The sequence below is a fragment of the Larimichthys crocea genome, unplaced genomic scaffold (genome assembly GCF_000972845.2).
Source record: "Larimichthys crocea isolate SSNF unplaced genomic scaffold, L_crocea_2.0 scaffold100, whole genome shotgun sequence".
Lineage (NCBI taxonomy): Eukaryota > Metazoa > Chordata > Actinopteri > Sciaenidae > Larimichthys > Larimichthys crocea.
The window spans coordinates 525,543-551,575 of record NW_020851384.1 but is presented as its reverse complement, the minus strand read 5'-3'; the positions used below and the strand labels follow the sequence as shown (position 1 = coordinate 551,575).

At 49.2% G+C, this 26,033-nt stretch overlaps 1 protein-coding gene across 4 annotated transcripts; it reads right to left on the bottom strand.

The window, feature by feature from the left end:
• Window positions 1–8,245: 8,245 nt before the first annotated feature.
• adam15 (ADAM metallopeptidase domain 15) lies at window positions 8,246–25,991 on the bottom strand. Of its 4 annotated transcripts, XM_019268657.2 has the most exons (24): window positions 25,457–25,991; window positions 25,052–25,143; window positions 21,315–21,391; window positions 21,016–21,094; window positions 20,826–20,902; window positions 18,870–19,122; window positions 18,637–18,702; window positions 17,288–17,359; window positions 17,027–17,196; window positions 16,871–16,955; window positions 16,430–16,578; window positions 16,164–16,341; window positions 15,304–15,396; window positions 15,034–15,229; window positions 13,933–14,041; window positions 13,456–13,651; window positions 13,292–13,369; window positions 13,058–13,169; window positions 12,823–12,976; window positions 12,019–12,127; window positions 11,641–11,709; window positions 9,147–9,212; window positions 8,575–8,723; window positions 8,246–8,333 (listed from the first exon to the last, which is right to left on the bottom strand). In XM_019268657.2, the coding sequence occupies exons 1-24, from the start codon at window positions 25,563–25,565 to the stop codon at window positions 8,270–8,272; spliced, it is 2,802 nt and encodes a 933-aa protein (XP_019124202.2). In that variant the 5' UTR covers window positions 25,566–25,991; the 3' UTR covers window positions 8,246–8,269. The 4 variants fall into 4 exon arrangements, with proteins under 4 accessions (XP_019124202.2, XP_019124206.2, XP_027131148.1 ...); XM_019268661.2 differs by lacking the exon at window positions 9,147–9,212 and having other exon boundaries at window positions 25,457–25,990; XM_027275347.1 differs by lacking the exons at window positions 25,052–25,143; window positions 25,457–25,991 and adding an exon at window positions 21,467–23,141.
• Window positions 25,992–26,033: the final 42 nt, after the last annotated feature.

The following is a 26,033-nucleotide window of genomic DNA, read 5'->3' as shown; positions in this document are numbered from 1 at the left end:
TGTTGTGTTGTTGCCTGTGTTCTCCTGCGTTCACACGCAGGCCAAATGTTTTGAACTGTGCCATCCAGCGTCCTGCAGATCCTCATGAAGTCCCGTTGCTGTTCCTCAGAGATCTTTAGCATAACTGGCTAATATGTTGTGTGTTGAGTGGACAGGAGGGTGAGCGAGCATAGCAGCTAACAAAACACTTCATCTGCTTCTGTGACAGCTGGACAATATTCATTATTAAACTTAACTCTCCTTTCAGACCTCCACTCTTCTTCTTCTTCTCTTTTCGAACACTTGCACTCTCTGACGCTGAACTCACAAACGTTGACTAAAGCACCAAATGCTGAAAATAGTCCCCAATAAATCCACTGGGGAGCAACGAGACGCAAGACAGGAAGTGAGACAGAGTTAGGAGGCGGACCGACATGCAGCAGGTCCTAACCCAGTTATTTGATCTCACTTCCTGTTTACTGGATTTGTTTTCACTTCCTTTTTTGAAACTTCCTCTGTGGTGTGTGTGTGGTGTGTGTGTTGTGTCTGCAGGTGTATGAGGTGGTCAGGTGGACCAGCTGCTCAGGGCTCTGCTCAGGGTCACAGACTTCCTCATGTTTAAACTGTGACCTCATCATCAGCGGGCTGCAGCCAATCACAGCTCACACTACCAGAAACGAACTGGATGACGCGGAAACATCCAAACTGATATTCTATATATATATTTGTGTTATTCCTGCGGCGAGACCAGTGATGTTTGTTAGGCTAAAGACACTGAGGAAAAGACAGGAGGCAGAGCTGGAGGCCAGCAGAGTGAAGATGCTGAGGTTCTCTTTGGGAGGGACCAAGATGGATAGATAAGGAATGAAGTCCATCAGAGGGACAGCAATGTTAGAGGTCTGGAGATAAAGTCGAAGAGGCCAGACGAGATGGTTCGGATGTCAGAGGGGAGCAGAGGGAATATATTGGTAGAATGATGCTGAGTTTTGAACTGCCGACAGAGAGGGGCCTAGAGAGAGACCAAAGAGGAGGGTTTCATGGATGCAGTGCAAGAGGACTGAAGGTCGCTGGTGTGAGGAAGAGGCTATCGAAGACAGGGTAGATGGAGGCAATGATTCACTGTGGTGACCACCTGCAGGGAAACGGCCCAAAGGAGAAGAAAGAAGATATGTGTTTATATAGAAAGGCCCCACCATGTAAAGCGTGATACACACTGAACATTTCAAAATGATTCCAACCCACCTTTCCTTACCCACCCTTCCTTGACTGATGGGACACGTGACGTGAGAGGAGAGGTCAGAGTGTCACGTGTAATATGAAACTATTGTCCCAGCTGTCACGAGTAGAAGCACATGAAAGTGTTGTTGTTGAGCGCTATGCTCGCTCCACCCTCCTGTCCACTCATCCCACAAACATTATTAGCAATTATGGCAAGATCTCTGAGGAATGCTGCAACGGAGACTCAGGGATTCTGCAGGACGCTGGATGGCAGCAGATTCAAACACGTTTGGACTGCTGTGTGTGAACGCAGGATCACACAGGCAACAACCCAACACACACAATGAGCAGCAGTGCACATCACGTCCCACCGTCATGTTCATGTCACCACAAATGATCAGCAGAGTGACATCACGTCAACACGGTATGTTGCTTGTCACACATATCAGGAGTGAGAACAGTCACGAACACGTATGTTCATGTCCACACCTCTCTGCTGCTGCTGTTTCCTTTCCTAAAGGACTTACGCTCCTGTGCTCCTAAAAGATACCAAAGATAAAAGAGATAATTACAGCTTTTTTTGTGTTTGATTATACAAAATTCAATGATGTCCTCAACGATGTCTCACGATGTCTCACGATTGTACACGATGTCACATATGTCAATGAATGTCTCACATTGTCACGCGATGGTCCCTCAGGATGTCTCACGATGTCTGAGATTCACATGATGTCTCACATGTCTCATGATGTTCTCACAATGTCTCACGATGTCTCACGATGTCCTCACGATTCTCACGAGTGTCTCACAATGTCACATAGATTCACATGATGTCTCACATGTCACACGATGTCGCATATGTCTCACGATGTCCACGATGTCCACTGATGGTCTCACGATGTCTCCGATGTCTCACGATGTCACACGATGTCTCACGATGTCTCCACAATGTCCTCACAATGTCGTCATGAGTGTTCTCATTGGTTCTGGTTCAGGCTCCATCATCGTTCTGTGTGCTGTCACAGAGACTCAGCCGGAACACCGCGGGTCAGTGACTGCATGTTCATAATGGTCAGACGTGGTTAGTATGTACAGACGTTTAGTATGTACAGACGTGTTAGTATGTACAGACGTGGTAGTATGTACAGACGTGGTTAGATAGTACAGTACGTGTTGTTACAGACATGTGAGGAATGTACAGTACGTGTTGTAATGTACAGACGTGTTGTACAGACGTGTTAGTAGTAAACAGACTTTTAGTATGTACAGACGTGTAGGTATGTACAGACTGTTAGTGTATGTACAGACGGGTTAGTATGTACAGACGTGTTGTACACATGTTAGTATGTACAGAGTGTTAGTATGTACAGACGTGGTTAGGTATGGACAACATGTTAGTATGTACAGACGTGTTTAGTAGGTACAGAAGTGTGGTAATGGTACAGACGATGTTTGTACAGACATGTTTAGTATGTCAGACGTGTTAGTATTACAACGTGTTAGTAGTACAGACGTGTTAGAATGTAAGACGTGTTGTACAACATGTTTATATGTAACAGACGGGGTGTACAGACATGTTAGTATGTACAGACGGTGGTTAGTATGTACAGACGTGTTGTACAGACAGTTAGTATGTTACAGACATGTTAGATGTACAGACCTGTTAGTATGTACAGAACGTGTTATATGTACAAACGTGTGTACAGACATGGTGTATGTACAGACGTGTTAGTATGTACCACGTGATGTGTACAGACTGTTAGTAAATGTAACATACATGGTTTAGTATGTACAGTGTTAGTATGTACAGAACGTGTTGCGTAGGTACAGACGTGTTGTAACAGACATGTTAGTATGTACAGACCGTGTTGGAATGGTACAGACGTGGTATGTTACAGACGTGTTAGTAGGTAACTGATGTGTTAGTATGTACTGACGTGTTAGTATGTACAGGACGTGTTAGTATGTTTAAACGACGTGGTTGACAGAATGTTAGTATGTACAGACGTGTTGTATGTAAAGCAGACGTGTTAGTATTACAGACATGTTAGGTATGTACAGACGTGTCTGTAACAGACGTGTTTAGTATGTACTGACCGTGGTTAGTAGGTACAGACGTGTTAGGTATGTAACAGACGTGTTGTACAGACTGTTAGTATGTACAGAGTGGTAGTAGTACGACTGTTGTACAGACGTGTTAGTATGTACAGACGTGTTGTATGTTACAGACGTGTGTTTTTACAGACATTTAGTATGTACGACGTGTGGTACAGACATTTAGTATGTACAGACGTTGGTTTTAAGTATAGGAGGAGAGGAGGAGGAGGAGGAGGAGGAGGAGGAGGCGCAACTGAAACCGCTTCAACGTTTCTGCAGCTGGAAACTAACCAACCGCTTCAACTCCCTCCAGTCCATCAGCGTCAAAGCACTCAGCAACGTGAAGGCAGACTCACGTCCACAAGTTGCATCAACACATAAAGTTGCTGTAACACATGAAGTTGCTGTAACATAAAGTTGCTGTAACACATGAAGTTGCTGTAACATAAAGTTGCTGTAACATAAAGTTTCTGTAACACATAAAGTTGCTGTAACACATAAAGTTTCTGTAACACATAAAGTTTCTGTAACATAAAGTTTCTGTAACACATAAAGTTTCTGTAACACATAAAGTTGCTGTAACATAAAGTTGCTGTAACAAAAGTTGCTGTGACAGTCTGCTGCTCATGTTACTGCATTGACATTAACAGTACTCAGTAGCAGAGTAATGTGGATTGTACGTCCAGCAGTAACAGTACTGTAACAGATAGTGGAGTACTGACCTCGGTCCAGTCCTGAGCTCTGGTCGTGTTCTTCTCGGTGCTGTTCAACAAACCCAACATGCTGATCTGCAGCCTGCCTGTCATGTGACCGCCCAGCAGAGCCGACAGAGCTTTATGCTGCAGCCCACGTGGGGGCGGGGCTTACCCACAGTAGCCACGCCCACCATTCACTAACCACGCCCCTGCCAAGAGCTGTACCAGGAGACCAGATCCAGATCCACTCTGTAATCTTCTGGACTTAATATTTAATTTTATTTAATTTATCTACAAATAAAAAGTCAATTATTCATTTATTTATTAATGAATTAATAATTAGGACTTGGCTGGACGTCACAGAGACTACGTCCAGGTTTTAGACAGTCTGCGGGGACGTCAACGAGACTAGTCCAGGTTTTAGACAGTCTGGCCAGGAACGTCACAGAGACTACGTCCGGTTTTAGACAGTCTGCGGGGACATCACGGAGACTACGTCCAGGTTTTAGACAGTCCTGCGGGACGTCACGGAGACTACGTCCAGGTTTTAGACAGTCTGCGGGGGACGTCACAAGAGACTACGTCCAGGTTTTAGACAGTCTGCAGGACGTCACGGAGACTACGTCCAGGTTTTAGACAGTCTGCGGGGACGCCACAGAGACTACGTCCAGGTTTTAGACAGTCTGCGAGGACGTCACGGAGACTACGTCCAGGTTTTAGACAGTCTGCGAGGACGTCACAGAGACTACGTCCAGGTTTTAGACAGTCTGCGGGGACGTCACAGAGACTACGTCCAGGTTTTAGACAGTCTGCGAGGACGTCACAGAGACTACGTCCAGGTTTTAGACAGTCTGCGGGGACTCAGGAGATACGTCCAGGTTTTAGACAGTCTGCGAGGACGTCACGGAGACTACGTCCAGGTTTTAGACAGTCTGCCGGGGACGTCACAGAGGACTACGTCCAGGTTTTAGACAGTCTGCGAGGACGTCACGGAGACTACGTCCAGGTTTTAGACAGTCTGCGGGGACGCCACAGAGACTACGTCCAGGTTTTAGACAGTCTGCGAGGACGTCACGGAGACTACGTTCAGGTTTTAGACAGTCTGCGAGGACGTCACAGAGACTACGTCCAGGTTTTAGACAGTCTGCGGGGACGTCACGGAGACTACGTCCAGGTTTTAGACAGTCTGCGAGGACGTCACGGAGACTACGTCCAGGTTTTAGACAGTCTGCGAGGACGTCACGGAGACTACGTCCAGGTTTTAGACAGTCTGCGAGGACGTCACAGAGACTACGTCCAGGTTTTAGACAGTCTGCGAGGACGTCACGGAGACTACGTCCAGGTTTTAGACAGTCTGCGAGGACGTCACGAGACTACGTCCAGGTTTTGACAGTCTGCGAGGACGTCACGGAGACTACGTCCAGGTTTTAGACAGTCTGCGGGGGACGTCACAGAGACTACGTCCAGGTTTTAGACAGTCTGCGAGGACGTCACGGAGACTACGCCAGGTTTTAGACAGTCTGCGGGGACGCCACAGAGACTACGTCCAGGTTTTAGACAGTCTGCGGGGACGCCACAGAGACTACGTCCAGGTTTTAGACAGTCTGCGGGGACGTCACGGAGACTACGTCCAGGTTTTAGACAGTCTGCGGGGACGTCACGGAGACTACGTCCAGGTTTTAGACAGTCTGCGGGGACGTCACAGGACTACGTCCAGGTTTTAGACAGTCTGCGGGGACGTCACAGAGACTACGTCCAGGTTTTAGACAGTCTGTGGAGACGTCTTGGAGACTACGTCCAGGTTTTAGACAGTCTGCGGGGACGTCACAGAGACTACGTCCAGGTTTTAGACAGTCTGCGAGGACTCACGGGACTACGTTCAGGTTTTAGACAGTCTGCGAGGACGTCACAGAGACTACGTCCAGTTTTAGACAGTCTGCGGGGACGTCACGGAGACTACGTCCAGGTTTTAGACAGTCTGCGAGGACGTCACGGAGACTACGTCCAGGTTTTAGACAGTCTGCGAGGACGTGACGGAGACTACGTCCAGGTTTTAGACAGTCTGGCGGACGTCACAGAGACTACGTCCAGGTTTAGACAGTCTGCGAGGACGTCACGGAGACTACGTCCAGGTTTTAGACAGTCTGTGAGGCGTCACGGAGAACTACGTCCAGGTTTTAGACAGTCTGCGAGGACGTCACGGAGACTACGTCCAGGTTTTAGACAGTCTGCGGGGACGTCACAGAGACTACGTCCAGGTTTTAGACAGTCTGCGAGGACGTCACGGAGACTACGTCCAGGTTTTAGACAGTCTGCGGGGACGCCACAGAGAACCGTCCAGGTTTAGGACAGTCTGCGAGGACGTCACGGAGACTACGTTCAGTCTGCGAGGGACGTCACAGAGACTACGTCCAGGTTTTAAACAGTCTGCGGGGACGCCACAGAGACTACGTCAGGTTTTAGACAGTCTGCGGGAGGACGTCACGGAGACTACTTCCAGGTTTTAGACAGTCTGCGAGGACGTCACAGAGACTACGTCCAGGTTTTAGACAGCTGCGAGGACGTCACGGAGACTACGTTCAGTTTAGACAGTCTGCGAGGACGCCACAGAGACTATGTCCAGGTTTTAGACAGTCTGCGGGGACGCCACAGAGACTAGTCCAGGTTTTAGGACAGTCTGCGAGGACGTCACAGAGACTACGTCCAAGTTTTAGACAGTCTGCGAGGACGTCACAGAGACTACGTCCAGGTTTTAGACAGTCTGCGAGGACGTACGGAGACTACGTCCAGGTTTTAGACAGTCTCGAGGACGTCACAGAGACTACGTCCAGGTTTTAGACGTTGCGAGGACGTCACGGAGCACGCCGTTTAGACGTCTGCGAGGACGTCACGGAGACTACGTCCGGTTTTTGATGTCAGTAATTATCTGAAATATTTGAATGAAACAAACGTCAGAAAATGTAGAAACAGATTTATTCAGATTCTCTGAGCAGCAACATGAACAAAATGACACGCTTCACACCCAACCAACCACACAACCAACAGTCAGTCAGGTCAGGTCAAACAGTCAGTCAGTCAGTCAACAGTCAGTCAGTCAGTCAGTCAGTCAACAGTCAGTCAGTCAGTCAACAGTCAGTCAGTCAACAGTCAGTCAACAGTCAGTCAGTCAACAGTCAGTCAGTCAGTCAATCAACAGTCAGTCAGTCAACAGTCAGTCAGTCAACAGTCAGTCAACAGTCAGTCAACAGTCAGTCAGTCAACAGTCAGTCAGTCAACAGTCAGTCAACAGTCAGTCAGTCCTCCTGAGTGATCAGACTCTGCTCAGAGTCTTTAAGGATCGTCGGTGAAAACAGCACGAGTAGGAGTGACATCACTTCCTGTGGGCGGGGCATTTTGATGATTCTTTTAAAGAAAGTAACTAAGTACTGAAGTACAAATGTAATCTGGATTACTTCCGTTACTCCACAGCTGTGTCCAGTGGAAAGCTCGTATCTCCAGGTGATGTCTGAGCTCCTCATAACGATCATCTTATAGACCATGATGCATTGCTGCAGGTTTAAAGCAGTTCATGGTCTGGAAGACGACTCCATGTCCGACCCGGCTCACCGGCTCGTCTTTGGTGTCACGTTTGAACGTTCCTCACCTCCAGTAATGTGAAGGCGTCCTGTGATCCAGCAGAACCACACCCGGCCAGAACCGGCTCTCCTGTCAGTCCAGCAGAGGAACAGGTCCGGGGTCATGAAGCTGCTTCAGACTAAAGGTCATGACCTCATGACCCCACAACCTCATGACGTCATGAGGTCATGACATCATGACCTCATGAGGTCATGATGTCATGACCTCATGAGGTCATGGGGTCATGACATCATGAGGTCTTCAGTCTGATCAATAAACATCCATCAGAAGTTTTAGTGCGACTGCGGCGGTGAAGAAAATCCTTCAACTTCCAACACGGATGAAACATCCAGAGGGACCACAGGGGGGCCCCCGAGGCCCAGCAGGGGCCCCCGAGGCCCAGCAGGGGCCCCAGGGCCACAGTTTGATCCCCGTCTCAGGGTCTTTGAGAAGGCACTGAACACCCTGCCGGCTCCAGGGGGCGCTGTAATGCTGTAGAGTGACATCATTAGGTCGGGGGTTCGATTCCCGAGCGCCCTGCTGAGGAAGGCACTGAACGTTTATTTACAGTCTGAGAGCCAGAGTGCACTCTGGGTAATGAAGTTAACATCTTCATCGTTGTAGTTTTCAAGGGGTCAGTGAACGCATCATCGTCCACAGTGAGGTCACAGCGGCGACGAGGCGACTTTCTGAGGGATTGTGGGTCGGCTGGGCGGAGCCGGAGGTCGCCTGTGGACGGGAAAGTACATTTAATGTTTCTATGACATCATTTAATGTGTTTCCTTATATGGTCAATGGGGGCGTGGCTATGCATGTATCTTTAGAATGAATGTGATTGGCTGACATCTGAGCAGGTTTAGCTCCTCCTTCATGACGTGGGTGAGGCGAGGGGGCTGTAACCGTCACAGAGAACCTTTAAACAACGTGTGAGCAACACAAAGGCCCCGCCCCCTCCGGGCTCCCTGCGTACCTGTGCGGTCCGCCTGCAGGTGTGACGGCGCCGTGCTGTGGCGGTTTGCTGTTGGCGGCGTAGGCGTGGTGAGGGGGGAAGGGAGGGGGGGCCGGCGGGGCCAGGACCCGGGGCTTGATGGGAACGACGGGCCTGGATGGAGCCGGGACCTGAGCAGAGGATCATGGGAAAAAAAAGGATCAAATTTTCTGACCGCTTTGAACTCAACACTTCCTGTTACAGTGTTTCAAATTAAAAGCCTTTCAGTGGATTAAAGAGCTTCCTGTTCACACCTGGTGTTACCATGGTGACCACAGGTGAACAGCACACCTGAACATGTGACCTGATGTCACTTCCTGTCCCAAACACGTCAGGATGTGACATCACGAGTCGCCGACCGGCTCAGGAAGGCGTGACCCGATCACAGACTCTTATTGTGAAACATCGACAGGAAGTGACATCAATGGATCAAAGACCAGCACGGCCACACCACGTCTGTCCAACCAATCACGTCACTGCTGATCGATCAGCTGATCAGTGCTACGCCATGCCAGCTACATGCTAACAGCCACTAGCGTGCAGGTGGTGTGTACCTGTCCAGGTGAGACGGGGTCAGGGGGGAGTGGCTTGGTGGGCGGAGCTGGTCGACTCACCAGCAGCTGGAAGGTTAGCGAGGAGGAAGAGAGACACTTCCTGTTTAATGATGTCAACAGGAAGTAGAAGGTGGCGAACTGCCAGCCTCCAGAACACACACACACACACACACACAAACACACACACACACACACACACACACACACACACACACACACACACACACAAACACACACACACACACACACACACACAAACACACACACACACACACACACACACACACACAGGCGAGGACGTCACGGAGACTACGTCCAGGTTTTAGGACAGTCTGCGAGGACGTCACGGAGAACTACGTCCAGGTTTTAGACAGTCTGCGGGACGTCACAGAGACTACGTCCAGGTTTTAGACAGTCCTGGGGACGTCACGGAGACTACGTCCAGGTTTTAGACAGTCTGCGGGGACCACAGAGACTACTTCCAGGTTTTAGACAGTCTGCGGACGTCACGGAGACCTACGTCAGGTTTTAGACAGTCTGGCGAGGAGCTCACGAGACTACGTCCGGTTTTAGACAGTCGCGGGGACGTCACGGAGACTACGTCCAGGTTTTAGACAGTCTGCGAGGACTCACGGAGACTACGTCCAGGTTTTAGACAGTCTGCGAGACGCACGGAGACACGTCCAGTTTTTAGACAGTCTGCGAGGACGTCACAGAATATCCAGGTTTGAGACAGTCTGCGGGGACGTCACGAGACTACGTCCAGGTTTAGACATCTGCGACGCAGAGACTACGTCCAGGTTTTAGACAGTCTGCGGGACGTCACGGGAGACTACTCTCAGGTTTTAGACAGTCCTGCGGACGTCACAGAGACTACGTCCAGGTTTTAGACAGTCTGTCGGACGTCACGGGTAGACTACGTCCAGGTTTTAGACAGTCTGCGAGGACGTCACAGAGACTACGTCCACGGTTTAGACAGTCGCGGGGACGCACGGAGACTAGTCCAGGTTTTGAGACAGTCTGCGGGACGTCCACAGAGACTACGTCCAGGTTTGAGACAGTCTGCGGGACTCAAGGAGCTACGTCAGGTTTAACAGCTGCGGGACGCACGAGACTACGTCCAGGTTTTAGACAGTCCTGCGAGGACGTCACGGAGACTACGTCCAGGTTTAGACAGTCTGCGAGGACGTCACAGAGACTACGTCCAGGTTTTTAGACAGTCTGCGAGGACGACAGAGACTACGTCCAGGTTTTAGACAGTGGCGAGGACGTCACAGAGACCGTCAGGTTTTAGACAGTCTGCGGGGAGTCACAGAGACTACGTCCAGGTTTGATGTCAAATTATCTGAAATATTTGAATGAAACAAACGTCAGAAAATGTAGAAACAGATTTATTCAGATTCTCTGAGCACAACATGAACAAAAGACACGCTTCACACCAACAACCAAACCAACCAGTCACCAACCAACCGTCAGTCAGTCAACAGTAGTCAAGTCATCAACAGTCAGTCAGTCAACATCAGTCACAGTCAGTCCAGCAGTCCAGTCACAGTCAGTCAACAGTCATCAACAGTCCAGTCATTCAGCAGTCAGTCAGGTTCAGTCAACAGATCAGTCAGTCAGTCCAACAGTCCATCAAACAGTCAGTATCAGTCAACAGTCAGTCAGTCAACAGTCAGCAGTCAGTCAGTCAAACAGCATCAACCAACAGCGTCAGTCAACAGCAGTCGTCATCAGCAACAGGTCAATCAGTCACGTCAGTCAACAGTCATTCAGTCAGTCTCAACAGTCAGCGTCAACATCAGTCAACAGTACAGTCAGTCAACAGTCGTCAGTTCAGTCATCACGTCAGTCCAGTCAACAGTCATCAGTCACACAGCAGTCAGTCAACAGTCAGATCAGTCAGACTACGTCCAGGTTTTAGACAGTCTGTGGAGACGTCTTGGAGACTACGTCCAGGTTTTAGACAGTCTGCGGGGACGTCACAGAGACTACGTTCAGGTTTTAGACAATCTGCGGGGACGTCATAGAGACTACGTCCAGGTTTTAGACAGTCTGTGGGGACGTCTTGGAGACTACGTCCAGGTTTTAGACAGTCTGCGGGGATGTCACAGGACTACGTCCAGGTTTTAGACAGTCTGCGGGGACGTCACAGAGACTACGTCCAGGTTTTAGACAGTCTGCGGGGACGTCACAGGACTACGTCCAGGTTTTAGACAGTCTGCGGGGACGTCACGGAGACTACGTCCAGGTCTTAGACAGTCTGTGAGGACGTCACAGAGACTACGTCCAGGTCTTAGACAGTCTGTGGACCGGTGAAGACTTGGACAGACAAACTGAATCATTACAAACAAAACTGGACGACACGAGAACGATGACGACCACACAGACACAAAAACTACAATCAGACTGACAGGACTACAAAGTGTGTGTTAGCAGGACCAACACATGAACACAGACGTTAACACCTCCAGGTGAGGTCAGGTGAGGTTACCTGCGGCGGGGGGTTTAGGGTGGGGTCAGGGGGGAGTGGCTTAGTGGGAGGAGCAGGTCTGTCATGAACCTGATAGGAGAGAAAAACAGGAAGCAGATGCAGAGTGACAGCTGATCCATGCACAGAGGTCAAAGGTCAAACAAGCCGTGTGTTAATGTGAGCAGAAAAAAAACAACAACGTGTCACTTCCTGTTTTCACAATAAAACCAAGATGGAATCCGCCTCACCTCTCTGTGATTTACAGAGTTTCCTGATGGACAGTGAAGTAAACTGCTGACAGCTGAAATGTTACGACAAACCTGATAAAAACGTTTCTCTAACGTTGTTTCTAAGTCTTGCTGGGGGCGGAGTTAGTGGAGGTGGGGTTGCTATGGTTACCTCTTTGTGGGGCGGGGTCAGTGGGATGTCGGTGGGTGGGTTCAGGTGGTATCTCAGAGGTCGGACCTGCTCTCCGTTCCTGCCGTCGACTCGCTCCATCACCGGCGTGCTGACAGGAAGTGACATCATCAACAATAACATTAAGACAAACACCTGACATCACGTGACATCACGTGACATTGCAGACTAATTAAAGACCAAACAGACTTTAAGCTGCAGCTGCTCAAACTTCAGCAAGTTACAGATGTGATACTGGACTCTGATGAAAGGGGACCATGAGAGACCAGCCGGACCAGCAGAGTCTGGATCAGTGCAGCTTAAAGGTCACAGATTCAGGTCAGATGGGTGAAGATTTAAACTGCTTCACCTCTCTGACTCTACAGGGACAGACAACAGACCAGGACCAGCGGGACCAGCGGGACCAGCAGGACCCAGCAGGACCAGCAGGACCAGCAATACCTGGAGATGTGGGCGAGGTCAAGCTCCAAACCCATCATATCAAAGTGAGTCACACATCAGACTCCTCGTTTAGTTTTTATGTTCGTTAACGTTCATGCAAATGCTTGCTTGCTTTGCTCAACTGTGATTGGACCACAGAGCAAAAGGGGGCCGGGCTTATGAAAGAATACAATCACAATTTTATCAGACTAAAAATTATTTTTGAATAAATTAATGCAAAAATAATTAGAATATATAATTAAGTTTAATTATTATAATTTGAATGTATGTACATATGTATGTACAATAAATAACTGTACTGATACCAACACACACACACACACACACACACACACTCACACTCACCGGTTGTGTTGCCGGGCTTTGTGAAACGGGCTGTTTGGTCCCAGACAGAAGAGCGTCTGACGGAAACGAGGAAAGCGCAGAGCGAGGAAGAGGAGGACGAGGGGCAGGATGAAGAGGAAGGTGACGAGCAGAGCCACTCGGACCGGGTCGGACTCTGAACAGAGAGGGGAGGACGGGGTTAACGGGAGTCACACAGAAAGTGGACGGAGCCACAGTGCTGGTCGGCGTGCGGTACCTCGAGCAGCTCGGGCCGGTCCGCTGTCCACGCTGCCTCCGTGACCCGAGTACCTGCAGTCAGGAGGAGCCCAGCCCACCTCACAGTGACAGTTCTTGTTACTGTTACACACCTGAAACACAGAGACAGCAGCTCACTGCAGAGACTACATCAGCAACACACGTGTAGAGAGCTTCCTTCCAATCAGTATCCATGACAAGTCCCTCCCCCTCTGAAACTCGTGGACAGACTCACCCCGTGGCCGTTACACTTCCTGCGGCATTCGTCCACCCCGAACACGGACACGTCCTGACACTTCTGGTTCAAACAGGCCTGAAACACAAAAACACTCAGACATTCAGAACGTCGTCCTGTTGGTTCTGCTTCCTCTCCACGCGTGTGGGGGGGCGACATCTGACCTTCCCGGGGCCGCAGGCGGTGCCCTGGGCCACAGTGGCGGGGTCGGACACGTCATCTCCCAGGTGGAAGAAGGTTCCTCTGCAGACCAGGTCGCTGTGGTTGAAGTGGACCTTGGTGGTCAGGATCTCTGCATTGGTGCCCAGCAGGGGGCGCTCCCTCCCCCCCTGACACTGGATCCTCCCACAGTGAACGTCACTGCAGGGACAGGAAGTGATGTCACCATCTGCTAAACACTGTGTACTCTGTGTACTGTCTGAGTACTCTGTGTACTGTCTGTGTACTCTGTGTACTGTCTGAGTACTCTGTGTACTGTCTGTGTACTCTGTGTACTGTCTGAGTACTCTGTGTACTGTCTGAGTACTCTGTGTACTGTCTGTGTACTGTCTGAGTACTCTGTGTACTGTCTGAGTACTCTGTGTACTGTCTGTGTACTCTGTGTACTGCCTGAGTACTCTGTGTACTGTCTGTGTACTCACGAGTTTCCACAGGGGATGTAGGATCCATTGGTCAGCTGACCACAGTTTCCAAACTTGTTTCCTTGTTTGTTGACGGAAGAGAAACAGACGGCTGGACCGCTGGTGGAATCTGAACACAGAAAAACCAGTTTTAACTAGTTTTAGTAAAATGTAAACTAGTTTTAGTAAAATGTAAACTAGTTTTAGTAAAATGTAAACTAGTTTTAGTTCAGTGTAAACTAGTTTTAGTAAAATGTAAACTAGTTTTAGTAAAATGTTAACTAGTTTTAGTAAAATGTAAACTAGTTTTAGTTCAGTGTAAACTAGTTTTAGTAAATGTAAACTAGTTTTAGTTCAGTGTAAACTAGTTTTAGTAAAATGTAAACTAGTTTTAGTTCAGTGTAAACTAGTTTTAGTAAAATGTAAACTAGTTTTAGTTCAGTGTAAACTAGTTTTAGTAAAATGTAAACTAGTTTTAGTTCAGTGTAAACTAGTTTTAGTAAAATGTAAACTAGTTTTAGTTCAGTGTAAACTAGTTTTAGTAAAATGTAAACTAGTTTTAGTTCAGTGTAAACTAGTTTTAGTAAAATGTAAACTAGTTTTAGTTCAGTGTAAACTAGTTTTAGTAAAATGTAAACTAGTTTTAGTTCAGTGTAAACTAGTTTTAGTAAAATGTAAACTAGTTTTAGTTCAGTGTAAACTAGTTTTAGTAAAATGTAAACTAGTTTTAGTTCAGTGTAAACTAGTTTTAGTAAAATGTAAACTAGTTTTAGTTCAGTGTAAACTAGTTTTAGTAAAATGTAAACTAGTTTTAGTTCAGTGTAAACTAGTTTTAGTAAAATGTAAACTAGTTTTAGTTCAGTGTAAACTAGTTTTAGTAAAATGTAAACTAGTTTTAGTTCAGTGTAAACTAGTTTTAGTAAAATGTAAACTCATTTTAGTTCAGTGTAAACTAGTTTTAGTAAAATGTTAACTAGTTTTAGTTCAGTGTAAACTAGTTTTAGTTCAATGTAAACTAGTTTTAGTTCAGTGTAAACTAGTTTTAGTTCAGTGTAAACTAGTTTTAGTTCAATGTAAACTGGTTTTAGTTCAGTGTAAACTAGTTTTAGTTCAGTGTCTTACTGGGTCCCCACAGTGTCTGGCACTGGGTGTGCATGCTGGCACAGACTCCTCCGTAGCAGAAGGAGGCATCGTCCTCGCAGGGTTCTCCGTTCTGCAGGAAGACGTTGGGCGGGCAGTAAGGGGAGGAGCCTGTGCAGAACTCGGGGAGGTCACACTCACCAAGCGGCTCGCGACACGCTGACCCCGCCACCCGAAACTGAGGACGACGAAGAGGATTAGATTCAACCTGAGACTAACATGAAGATTAGGTGTCTGTCACCTCAGGCGGACCTTGCAGTCGTGGCAGCAGATGCCGTCAGACGAGCACTGAGCTCCAGGAACCAGCTGACAGGTGGAGGCGTTACAGCACGGGTCCTCACACTCCTGACCAATCAGAGCACAGCAACACGTCAACAGGAAGAACAACACCAATACACCTTCAATACACAAGACAGACAGGTGAGCAGACAGACAGGTGAGCAGACAGACAGGTGCGCAGACAGACAGGTGTGCAGACAGACAGGTGAGCAGACATGTGTGCAGACAGACAGGTAAGCAGACAGACATGTGTACAGACAGACAGGTGAGCAGACAGGTGTGCAGACAGACAGGTGAGCAGACAGACAGGTGTGCAGACAGGTGAGCAGACAGACAGGTGAGCAGACATGTGTGCAGACAGACAGGTGAGCAGACAGACAGCTGTACAGACAGACAGGTGAGCAGACAGACAGGTGAGCAGACAGACAGGTGTGCAGACAGACAGGTGTGCAGACAGACAGGCGAGCAAACAGGTGTGCAGACAGACAGGTGAGCAGACAGACAGGTGTGCAGACAGACAGGTGAGCAGACAGACAGGTGTACAGACAGACAGGTGTGCAGACAGACAGGTGAGCAGGCAGACAGGTGTGCAGACAGACAGGTGTGCAGACAGACAGGTGTGCAGACAGGTGTACAGACAGACATGTGAGCAGACAGACAGGTGAGCAGACAGACAGGTGTGCAGACGGACAGGTGTATTATTATTATTATTATAACCTTTATTTAACCAGATAAAAAACCCATTGAGATCAAGACCTCTTTCACAAGGGTGACCTGGCCAAACAGACAGGTGAGCAGACAGACAGGTGTGCAGACAGACAGGTGTGCAGTACCTCCAGCAGGCCGCAGTCACACTGCTCCCCCTTCTCCACGTACAGGTTTCCACAGCGCGGTCCTCCCAGCAGGCGGTCCGGCTGCGGCACGTTAAACAGACACATCCCTCCACCGTGCAGCAGGCTGACCGACAGATCTGCAGCGCTGCAGCTGCTGAACTGCTGACCAGGCATGAAGCTGAGGGTCAGAGGTCACAGGTCACAGAGGGTCACAGGTCACAGAGGGACAAACCGGACTGACCGCCTCATCATGTTCTGGTACTGACCCGGTCGACGGCTCCATGATGCATCCACCGAGCCGAGGTTCGTTCTGACAGGAGCAGTGACGTTCCGCAGTGTCATGACTCATCCCGAGGTTATGACCGAGCTCATGAGCAACTGTGGAGGCCACGCCCAGCACGCTGACCAGGTGATCCTGAGGGGGACAGAGGGGGGGGACAGACAGGAGGGGACAGACAGGAGGGGACAGACAGGAGGGGACAGACAGAAGGGGGGGAGGCAGACAGGATGGGACAGACAGGAGGGAGGGACAGACAGGAGAGTTAGACCGGCTCGCCTGTGACGGTTCTGACCTGTCTGTGGGATTTAGTGACATCTGGTGGTGTAACTGCTGGCTGCAGCCCCCTCCACGTGTTGGTGAAATGCACCCTGGGAGTCGTAGTTGCCTCTGAACTTCATCACGGGGATAAATGTGGGTCTGTACTCACCACGTTGACGCCTCCTGACCGGTCTCTGGAGCACATGGACGACTGAGACGCCATCCCCACCGTGGTGCCGTCAAACGAGCCCCCCCTGAAATCAAACAGAAGACGTGACGATCACGACAGATCACAGTCTGAAGCGTTACCGGGCGACGCGCCTACATGACGAGCTGGGCGTTGTCATGGCGAAGGCGTGGCAGCAGCTCTCTGGTCCTCCACTCCAGGAAGTTGTTGAGGGTGTCGGTGGGATTCTTCTCCACCAGGATCTTATCTCGGTCGCTCCAGATCTCCAGACCGGTCAGCGCGACCCGGACGTTCAGAGGACGGTAGAACTGAAAGGGACACAGGACAGACGGCTCGGTTCTTCTTTTCTGGTGCTTAAAAGATCTCTGTTGGAGGGGGGTCAGAGGTCAGAGGTCTCACCCAGTCCACCTGGTTGGCCACGTCCATCATGCGGTACACGATGGTCTTGTTGCTCTTCTGATAGTTCAGAAACTGAAAAGCACAAAAGTTTTAATTAGAGACAGACTCGTTAAGGCTGCATCAGAGAGACTGCTGCCATCTTGTGTCAAAAAGACGTTACTGCAATAATACTACTACAACCTTTAAAAAACATTCTGCTTCGTTCATTCAGAGGACTTCAGGTCACATGACAGATCACGTGACAGTTTAAACATCAGAACGCCACACACTTGATGATCAACCTCTTCAAGGTCTGATCATCAACGATCACTGTCAACGATCACTGTCTGGAGTTTCCTCTCCTGAAGTTACACGAGGTCCCGTGTGGGCCTCGAGGTCCCGTGTGGGCCTCGAGGTCCCGTGTGGGCCTTGAGGTCCTCAGCAGTATTAGTTGTTTGGCTTTGGTTGGGAACAGTAGGTGCCAGTCTATCTCAACACTGTGGTGTCCAGGGTCACAGAGACCTGTTGCTGCCTTCATAGACATAATAGATAGCTTGTTGTTGACGGTCCAATCTGCGTAAACAGACATCTGTGTCTCCAGACTAGAACATGCTGACAATAACACCTCCATGGGTAAAGACATTCTCTGTGACTCATTCTGGGCGTGTAGTATTTGTGGTGTTATCTTGGGGTTTAAAGTCGATCCACCAGGATGAGTTGGGCAGAATGTGAGACCGACTCAGGCACTTCTGATGAACTTTGAGAGTGTCTCTAATTCTCCTTGATCAAGCGTTAATAAATAATACAGCATCAGACATCAGAGGCTCCTGAACACTTTCTGAACTCCTGACCTTTGACCTTTGACTTCAGCAAGATCTCCACAACAGATCACCGTCAACGATCATCATCAATGAACAAAAATAAACAATTTTTCACTTCACAGATTTTCTGTTTGAAAACATTTGATGATGTCACATTTGTAATATTTTATGGATTTTCCACATCAGTGCATTTCCAGGTGTTTCCAGGCATTTCCAGGTGTTTCCAGGCATTGGGCAGTTTTACTGTACGTTTCAAAGTCTTGTCTCAAGTGATGTCACTGGAGTCAGCTGACAGATTCTTGGTGTTCAGTCACATCTGAATAGTTTTTATGATCAATAAAAACCTGTGCGATGAAATAAAAGGTTAATCAAATGAAACAATACTTTGTAACCACGGCAACTGTACACGGAGATGGTTGCTGACTAAAACTGAATTCAGGAGACACACACAGCACCTGACTGTCAGCAGTCCAGGTGCACTGTGGGTAACGTAGGCTCAGAGTGACACTGAGGACTCAGTGAGTGACTCCAGCCTCCGTACATACTGACCTCCTGATGATCGGCCACCAGCACCAGCTCGATGTATTTGGTCTCAGACAGGATGTCCCGCCTCCTCTGCAGGGACAGGAAACAGACAGCGGTCAGAGGTCAGAGGTCGTCACAGAGGACGGAGAAGAAGACAGAGAGCAAACTGATCCAGATTTAAACTTAAATGTTTCAGCTGTGGTTGGCTGCTTGTTGGTGCAATGCACCATGGGACTTGTAGTTGACCTCAGTCTCACCCTGTGTGTGTGTGTGGCGCTGTGGATGGGCGGCACGGCGGTGTGGGAAACCCCACAGCCTCCAGCACCGCCGCCCTCCAGAGGGCTGGTGGAGAACAGCAGGTGAACTCCTCCCTCTGCTTCACCTCCTCCTCCACTCCCTCCACTTCCTTCTCCTCTGCTCCCCCCTCCTCCCACCTCCTCCTCCCCCTGGTGGTGGTCCTCCTGAGGCTGCAGCTCAAAGCTCAGGGTGGAGTTGATGACGATGATGCCGCTGCAGGAGGAAACAAGAGGCGGAGTCAGAAACAAGGGATCAGTTCACATGACAACGTCCAGACTGGATCAGGACCACAGAGTCTGGATCACAGAGTCTGGATCGCAGAGTCTGGATCAGGACCACAGAGTCTGGATCAGGACCACAGAGTCTGGATCACAGAGTCTGGATCAGGACCACAGAGTCTGGATCAGGACTGCAGATTCTGGATCTGGAACGCAGAGTCTGGATCAGGACCACAGAGTCTGGATCAGGACTGCAGAGTCTGGATCTGGAACGCAGAGTCTGGATCAGGACCACAGAGTCTGGATCTGGTCCTTTGAACTGAACTTCTCATCGTTCATGAGATCAGCAGCAGGTGGCGCCGATTCTCCAGAAGAGAGGAGAAACAGGTGATCAGGAAGGTCCACATTTATTTACTTATTTCATCAAATGGACTGTCTGTTTGTTCTGAAAGCACAAAGTGGACCAGGTTCTGTTCACGGGGACGGGAGGACAAAGCCACTAAAGCCTGTGCAGAGGTCAGAGGTCAGAGGCTGATCGGATCAGTGGGACGAACACAAAGAGCTGAAACGTCCACGACTCAGCACATTAAGAGCTTTGTGCTGAGCTTCAATACATGAACTCTGAACCAGAGAGAGCTGCTCTGATGTTAACCCTAACGTTAATGTAACCTTAATGCAACGTTAATGTAACCCTAATGCAACGCTAATGTAACCTTAATGCAACGTTAATGTAACCCTAATGCAACGCTAATGTAACCCTAATGCAACGTTAATGTAACCTTAACGCAACGTTAATGTAACATCATGTATCTGTGACTCTCAGTAACATCATGTATCTGTGACTCTCAGTAACATCATGTATCTGTGACTCTCAGTAACATCAAATCAAACCAAGTCCAACACCAGGGAGAAGACAGTGCAGCTGTGTCAGAGCTGCAGTTAATGAGCCGACATTAATCATTGTTTTGGCACGTTGGTCTCATTTCTAAAGCTCTTTTAATTTGCTGCATGTAGGCGAGTACTGATTACTGTTTGTGGGCGTTTTGTTCTGAATATAAGATCTTTGCTGTCATTAAAGAAAGGCACGTTAATGTAAGCTTACATCAACAATCAGAGAGTGCACAGAGTGTGGACAGAGGACAGAAGACAGAGTGTGGACAGAGTGTGGACAGAGGACAGAGTGAGGACAGAGGACAGAAGACAGAGTGAGGACAAAGTGTGGACAGAAGACAGAGTGTGGACAGAGGACAGAGTGTGGACAAAGTATGGACAGAAGACAGAGTGAGGAGAGAGTGTGAATAGAGTGAGGACAGAAGAGAGAGTGAGGACAGAGTGAGGACAGAGGACAGAGTGTGGACAGAAGAGAGAGTGAGGACAGAGTGAGGACAGAGGACAGAGTGTGGACAGAAGAGAGAGTGAGGACAGAGTGAGGACAGAGTGTGGACAGAAGAGAGAGTGAGGACAGAGTGAGGACAGAGTGTGGACAGAAGAGAGAGTGAGGACAGAGGACAGAGTGTGGACAAAGTATGGACAGAAGACAGAGTGAGGAGAGAGTGTGAATAGAGTGAGGACAGAAGAGAGAGTGAGGACAGAGTGAGGACAGAGTGTGGACAGAAGAGAGAGAGTGAGGACAGAGTGAGGACAGAGTGTGGACAGAGTGTGGACAGAGTGAGGACAGTGGACAGGTGGAGGACTGACCGGAGTCCGGAGCAGGTGCTCAGAGCCGCTCTGGATTGGGGGAATCCTCGGACGCTGCCGTGGTAATAACAGTGAGTCTGCACACACACACACACACACGTCAAGACAACAGAGACATGTGAGGACAGAGACATGTGAGGACAGAGACATGTGAGGACAGAGACAGGCTGCAATGCGTTCACTGACTCACCACAGGGTCGGAGCTCACAGACACTCTGGTGCCATTGGACAGGTAGTAGAAGACGTTTGGTGGTTTGGGTAGCAGGTCGCTGCGGAGAGACACGTCACATGACACAGTGCGTGTTCGTGATGCGTTCAATGTCACATGACACGGTGCGTGTTCGTGATGCGTTCAATGTCACATGACACGGTGCGTGTTCGTGATGCGTTCAATGTCACGACACGGTGCGTGTTCGTGATGCGTTCAATGTCACATGACACAGTGCGTGTTTGTGATGCGTTCAATGTCACACAGTAAATCTGACTCACTGGTTCTTCTCCAGGTCCAACAGGAAGACGGTCCCGGCCACCTCGAGTCCACACTCCATCGTGTCGGGGTGACCGTCCTGAAACAGGAAGTGGCATTACAGGAAGTGACAACATGAATAAGAAAATAAAGAGACTGATTTTTATTGGACAACCTGACTGATGTCATCTGACACTGAATAAATGATACAGTCGTGTGTTCAGTGGTCCGCCCTTCTCTGAGTTCTGGACATTTATTCTGGATCAGGAAATGATGTCACAGTCCACAGCTCGCCGCTCCGTTTCCTCCATTTTTATTTTGTCCGTGTCACTTCCTCCTTTCTTCTACTTTAGGAAACGGGAGGGGCTAAGGGCATCCGTTGTCCAATCAGAGTGATTTCCTGCCCGTTAATGGATCCGCTCTTTAAAGAGGAGACACTTCCTGTCTGACGCCTGCTCGCTTTCTCCTCTCAGCTCTGCAGGAAGTCGAGGTAAAACTGTTTCCTGTCCAACGTCTGCTTCAAAGTTTGAAAGTAAAAACTCTTGAGAAGATAAAAACTGTCAGAGAGCTTTCACGAAGACAACCTCGTTAAGGACGAGCATCATTAGCATCATACGTCAGCGTTTAGCATTTAGCAGTTCTGAAAATTTGCTCCGGATGGCGTTGGAGTACAATCGACCGTCACAACAAACGATCAACCGTCACAACGAGCGATCAACCTTCACAACAAACAATCAACCGTCACAACGAGCGATCAACCGTCACAACGAACGATCGACCGTCACAACGAGCGATCAAACGATCGACCGTCACAACGAGCAATCAACCGTCACAACGAGCAATCAACCGTCACAACCAACAATCAACCGTCACAACCAACAATCAACCGTCACAACGAGCGATCAAACGATCGGCCGTCACAACGAGCAATCAACTGTCACAACGAACGATCAACCGTCACAACAAACAATCAACCGTCACAACGAGCGATCAAACGATCGACCATCACAACAAACGATCGACCGTCACAACGAGCGATCAAACGATCGACCGTCACAACGAGCGATCAACCGTTACAACGAACGATCAACCGTCACAACAAACAATCAACCGTCACAACGAACGATCGACCGTCACAACAAACGATCAACCGTGACAACGAGCGATCAAACGATTGACCGTCACAACGAGCGATCAACCGTCACAACCAACGATCGGCCTTCACAACAAACAATCAACCGTCACAACAAGCGATCAAACGATCGACCGTCACAACGAGCGATCAACCGTTACAACGAACGATCAACCGTTACAACAAACGATCAACCGTCACAACAAACAATCAACCGTCACAACGAACGATCGACTGTCACAACAAACAATCAACCGTCACAACGAACGATTGACCGTCACAACAAACAATCAACCGTCACAACGAAAAAATGTTTATCTTTATATAAACACCTTCATGTTTACGTTTTCCTTCCTGATCAGACCCGTTCTGACCTGAGGTCAGTGTCTTTGTTCTGAACATACTTCAGTCCACACGTGGTGATTACTTCAGTGTGTAGGCTGAAGTTGGCCTTGTGCTGATTTTGGGTGGAGTGTTCCTTTAAACCAGCAGAAATCCCCTCTGAGGCGTGTTTGTTTTCTCCACCCTCTCTGTACTTTGTACTGTAGTGGGGTCAAATTATTGTTCAGCAGGATGGGTGGGGGTGTTTGTTGGCTGAGTCATGTTCAGTTCAGCCGGGCGGGTCCGACCTCGAGCACACAGGAAGTTGATGGTACACCAGACAGTTTAACAAACTGAGCTAACATGAGCTAACATGAGCTTACAGACTGAGCTAACATGAGCTAACAGACTGAGCTAACATGAGCTAACAGCAGCTAACAGACTGAGCTAACATGAGCTTACAGCAGCTAACAGACTGAGCTAACATGAGCTAACATGAGCTTACAGCAGCTAACAGACTGAGCTAACAGCAGCTAACAGACTGAGCTAACATGAGCTAACAGCAGCTAACAGACTGAGCAAACAGCAGCTAACAGACTAAGCTAACATGAGCTAACAGCAGCTAACAGACTGAGCTAACATGAGCTAACAGCAGCTAACAAACTGAGCTAACATGAGCTAACATGAGCTAACAGACTGAGCTAACATATGTTAACATGAGCTAACAGACTGAGTTAACATGAGCTAACAGACTGAGCTAACAGCAGCTAACAGCAGCTAACAGACTGAGCTAACAGCAGCTAACAGCAGCTAACAGACTGAGCTAACAGCAGCTAACAGACTGAGCTAACAGCAGCTAACAGACTGAGCTAACATGAGCTAACACTCTCTTCCTCTCTGTTCACTTTCTGCTTCTTGTATGATGAAACATCATTGTGTTTTATCAGAAACAGCTCTCTGCTGTTCGTCACTGCTTGTTGGTCGTGTGGTGAAATGTGCAAAGACCAACGGGGAGCTCCACCTACTTTGTGTCCTGACAGGAACGGAAAGTTCTGTGTGACTCTGTTATAAAACATAATGAAGCTGCTGTTAGCTCAGTTTGTTAGCTGCTGTTAGCTCAGTTTGTTAGCTGCAAATACTCGAGTACAGCTGTTCACAGTGGGACGTTCAGGCTCGCTGGTTGTTTTATGACCGACCAATCAGGAGTTTCATTCACATTGCTCACACCTCTCTCTCTCTTTCTGCAGCCTCTCTCGCCCACTCCCACCATCTGTTATCACTCTGCTCCCCTAAACTCTCTCTCTGTACGGTGACCTCATCTCTCTCGATGATGTCACAGCTGCAGACTCTGGGCGAGGTCAGCGCCGTCGACCACGACAGAAACACGGCAGAGCTGACATCAGCATGCTGACATCAGCATGCTAACATCAGCATGCTAACATCAGCATGCTAACACGCTCACACTGACGATGCTACCATTAGCATTTTAGCTACTTAGCAGTAAGCACAAAGTGCAGCTGAGGCTGATGGAAGTGTTTGTAGTTCTGCAGGTGTTTGGACAGGAAGTACGACATAAAACGTCACGACATGGACCGTCATGACATCAAATGTCACGACATGGACCGTCACGACATCAAACGTCACGACGACCGTCACGACATCGAACGTCACGACATCGAACGTCACGACATGGACCGTCACGACATGGACCGTCACGACATCAAACGTCACGACATCAAACGTCACGACATCGAACGTCACGACATCGAACGTCACGACATCGAACGTCACGACATGGAACGTCTATTTTTCTGCGATGACTCAAAGTAACCTGAGTTACGCTTCAGAGTTTGGACGCCTCTTCATGTGGGCGGAGGAGGCAGGAGTCGAACCATCAACCCTGTGATCTGTGAGGAGAAGCTGACGTGTGATGAGATGTTTGACAGAGAAGGAAACCGTTTGTTGCTTTGTTTGGTTAACTGAACGTTACTCTAATGTTCCGCCTCAGAGGTGATGGAGCTGCTCTGAGGCCGGGTGGAGTCGAGGCGCGTGGGTGTGGAGGGATTTAAACAGGAAATGATCTCAGAGTTTCTGTCAGCTGCACAGGAAGTGTCCGTTCTCTAATACCACCCCCACCCGCCCCGCCCGTCCTGCAGGAAGCTCCTGGTGAAAACTGCCAACGCTCCAACTTCCTGTCTTTCTTTCTGTGGTTACAGAGCAACACACTCCTCACTGTGAGGAACGAGGTCACTTCCTGTTCCTCCTCCAGACCGCCGTCTGCTCGTTCAGAGCTTTCACCTGGCTCACCTGTAGAGCTGCACTTAGGCTCCGCCTCTGTCCGTCCACCACGATGAAGGGACGAGTTTTCTCCAGGAGGGGGCGTCGCCATCCGTCCACACCTGAAGACAGACACACAGTGAACAGAGACAGAGACTGTCTAAAACCTGGACGTAGTCTCCGTGACGTCCCCGCAGACTGTCTAAAACCTGGACGTAGTCTCCGTGACGTCCCCGCAGACTGTCTAAAACCTGGACACTCTGCAGGTTCCTCCAAAATAAAAGTTTAGTGTGTGACGTTCAGTGTCACACCTGAGAGTAAGGTGATTGGACACACACACAAACTTTATGTTGCGTTCACTGACTCTGTTCATTTGTTAATTACAGTTTCACACACAGTAAAGTCACTTTTAACGTCAATTAACGGTGACGTCACCTGTCATCAGGCTGTCGGTGCCGTCCGTCTGTCCGTCCACAGGCCGGGCAGCGGAGCACACAGCCCGGCTGCTGAGCAGCAGCAGCGGCAGCAGAACGGCTCCGGGCATCGTGTCTGCGTCACCGGCAACCGGCAACAGGTCGCTGCTGTACGTGTGTGTGTGTGTGTGTGTGTGTGTGTGTGTGTGTGTGTGTTAAAACTCCATGGAGCTCCTTTATCCGGTCACATCCACGGAGAGGCGGTCCGAGCACCGGCGGGAAAGTGTCGGGCAGCCCGCCCGGTCCTCCGGTGCTCCGGTCCGGACCGTTAACTGCGCAGCTCGGAGAAAAAAACAGTTTGTGGTCCACTAACACCGGGCCGAGCGGGTTCGGTCTGTCCGGACAGCGCAGGGTTCGGTTCAAACGTCCCGAGAGGTCTGGAGGAGACTCGGTACCGGAGGACGGGACAGCCCGTGTTTATACCGGGAGGAACGGATACGTCATTTAGCCCCGTTAAGCTAACCCGAGCTAGCGTGAGACAGGCCGGAAGTACAGTGATTCAGCCTTCAAAATAAAAGCCAGCCAACGTGTTGTCATGA

Coding starts and splice junctions, on each gene's coding strand:
- adam15 (XM_019268657.2), bottom strand. CDS start 25,565: ATGCCCGGAGCCGTTCTGCTGCCGCTGCTGCTGCTCAGCAGCCGGGCT. Junction 16,956..17,026: donor GACAACGCCCAGCTCGTCAT/GTAGGCGCGTCG, acceptor GTTTGATTTCAG/GGGGGGCTCGTTTGACGGCA. Junction 14,042..15,033: donor CCAGACACTGTGGGGACCCA/GTAAGACACTGA, acceptor TTCTGTGTTCAG/ATTCCACCAGCGGTCCAGCC.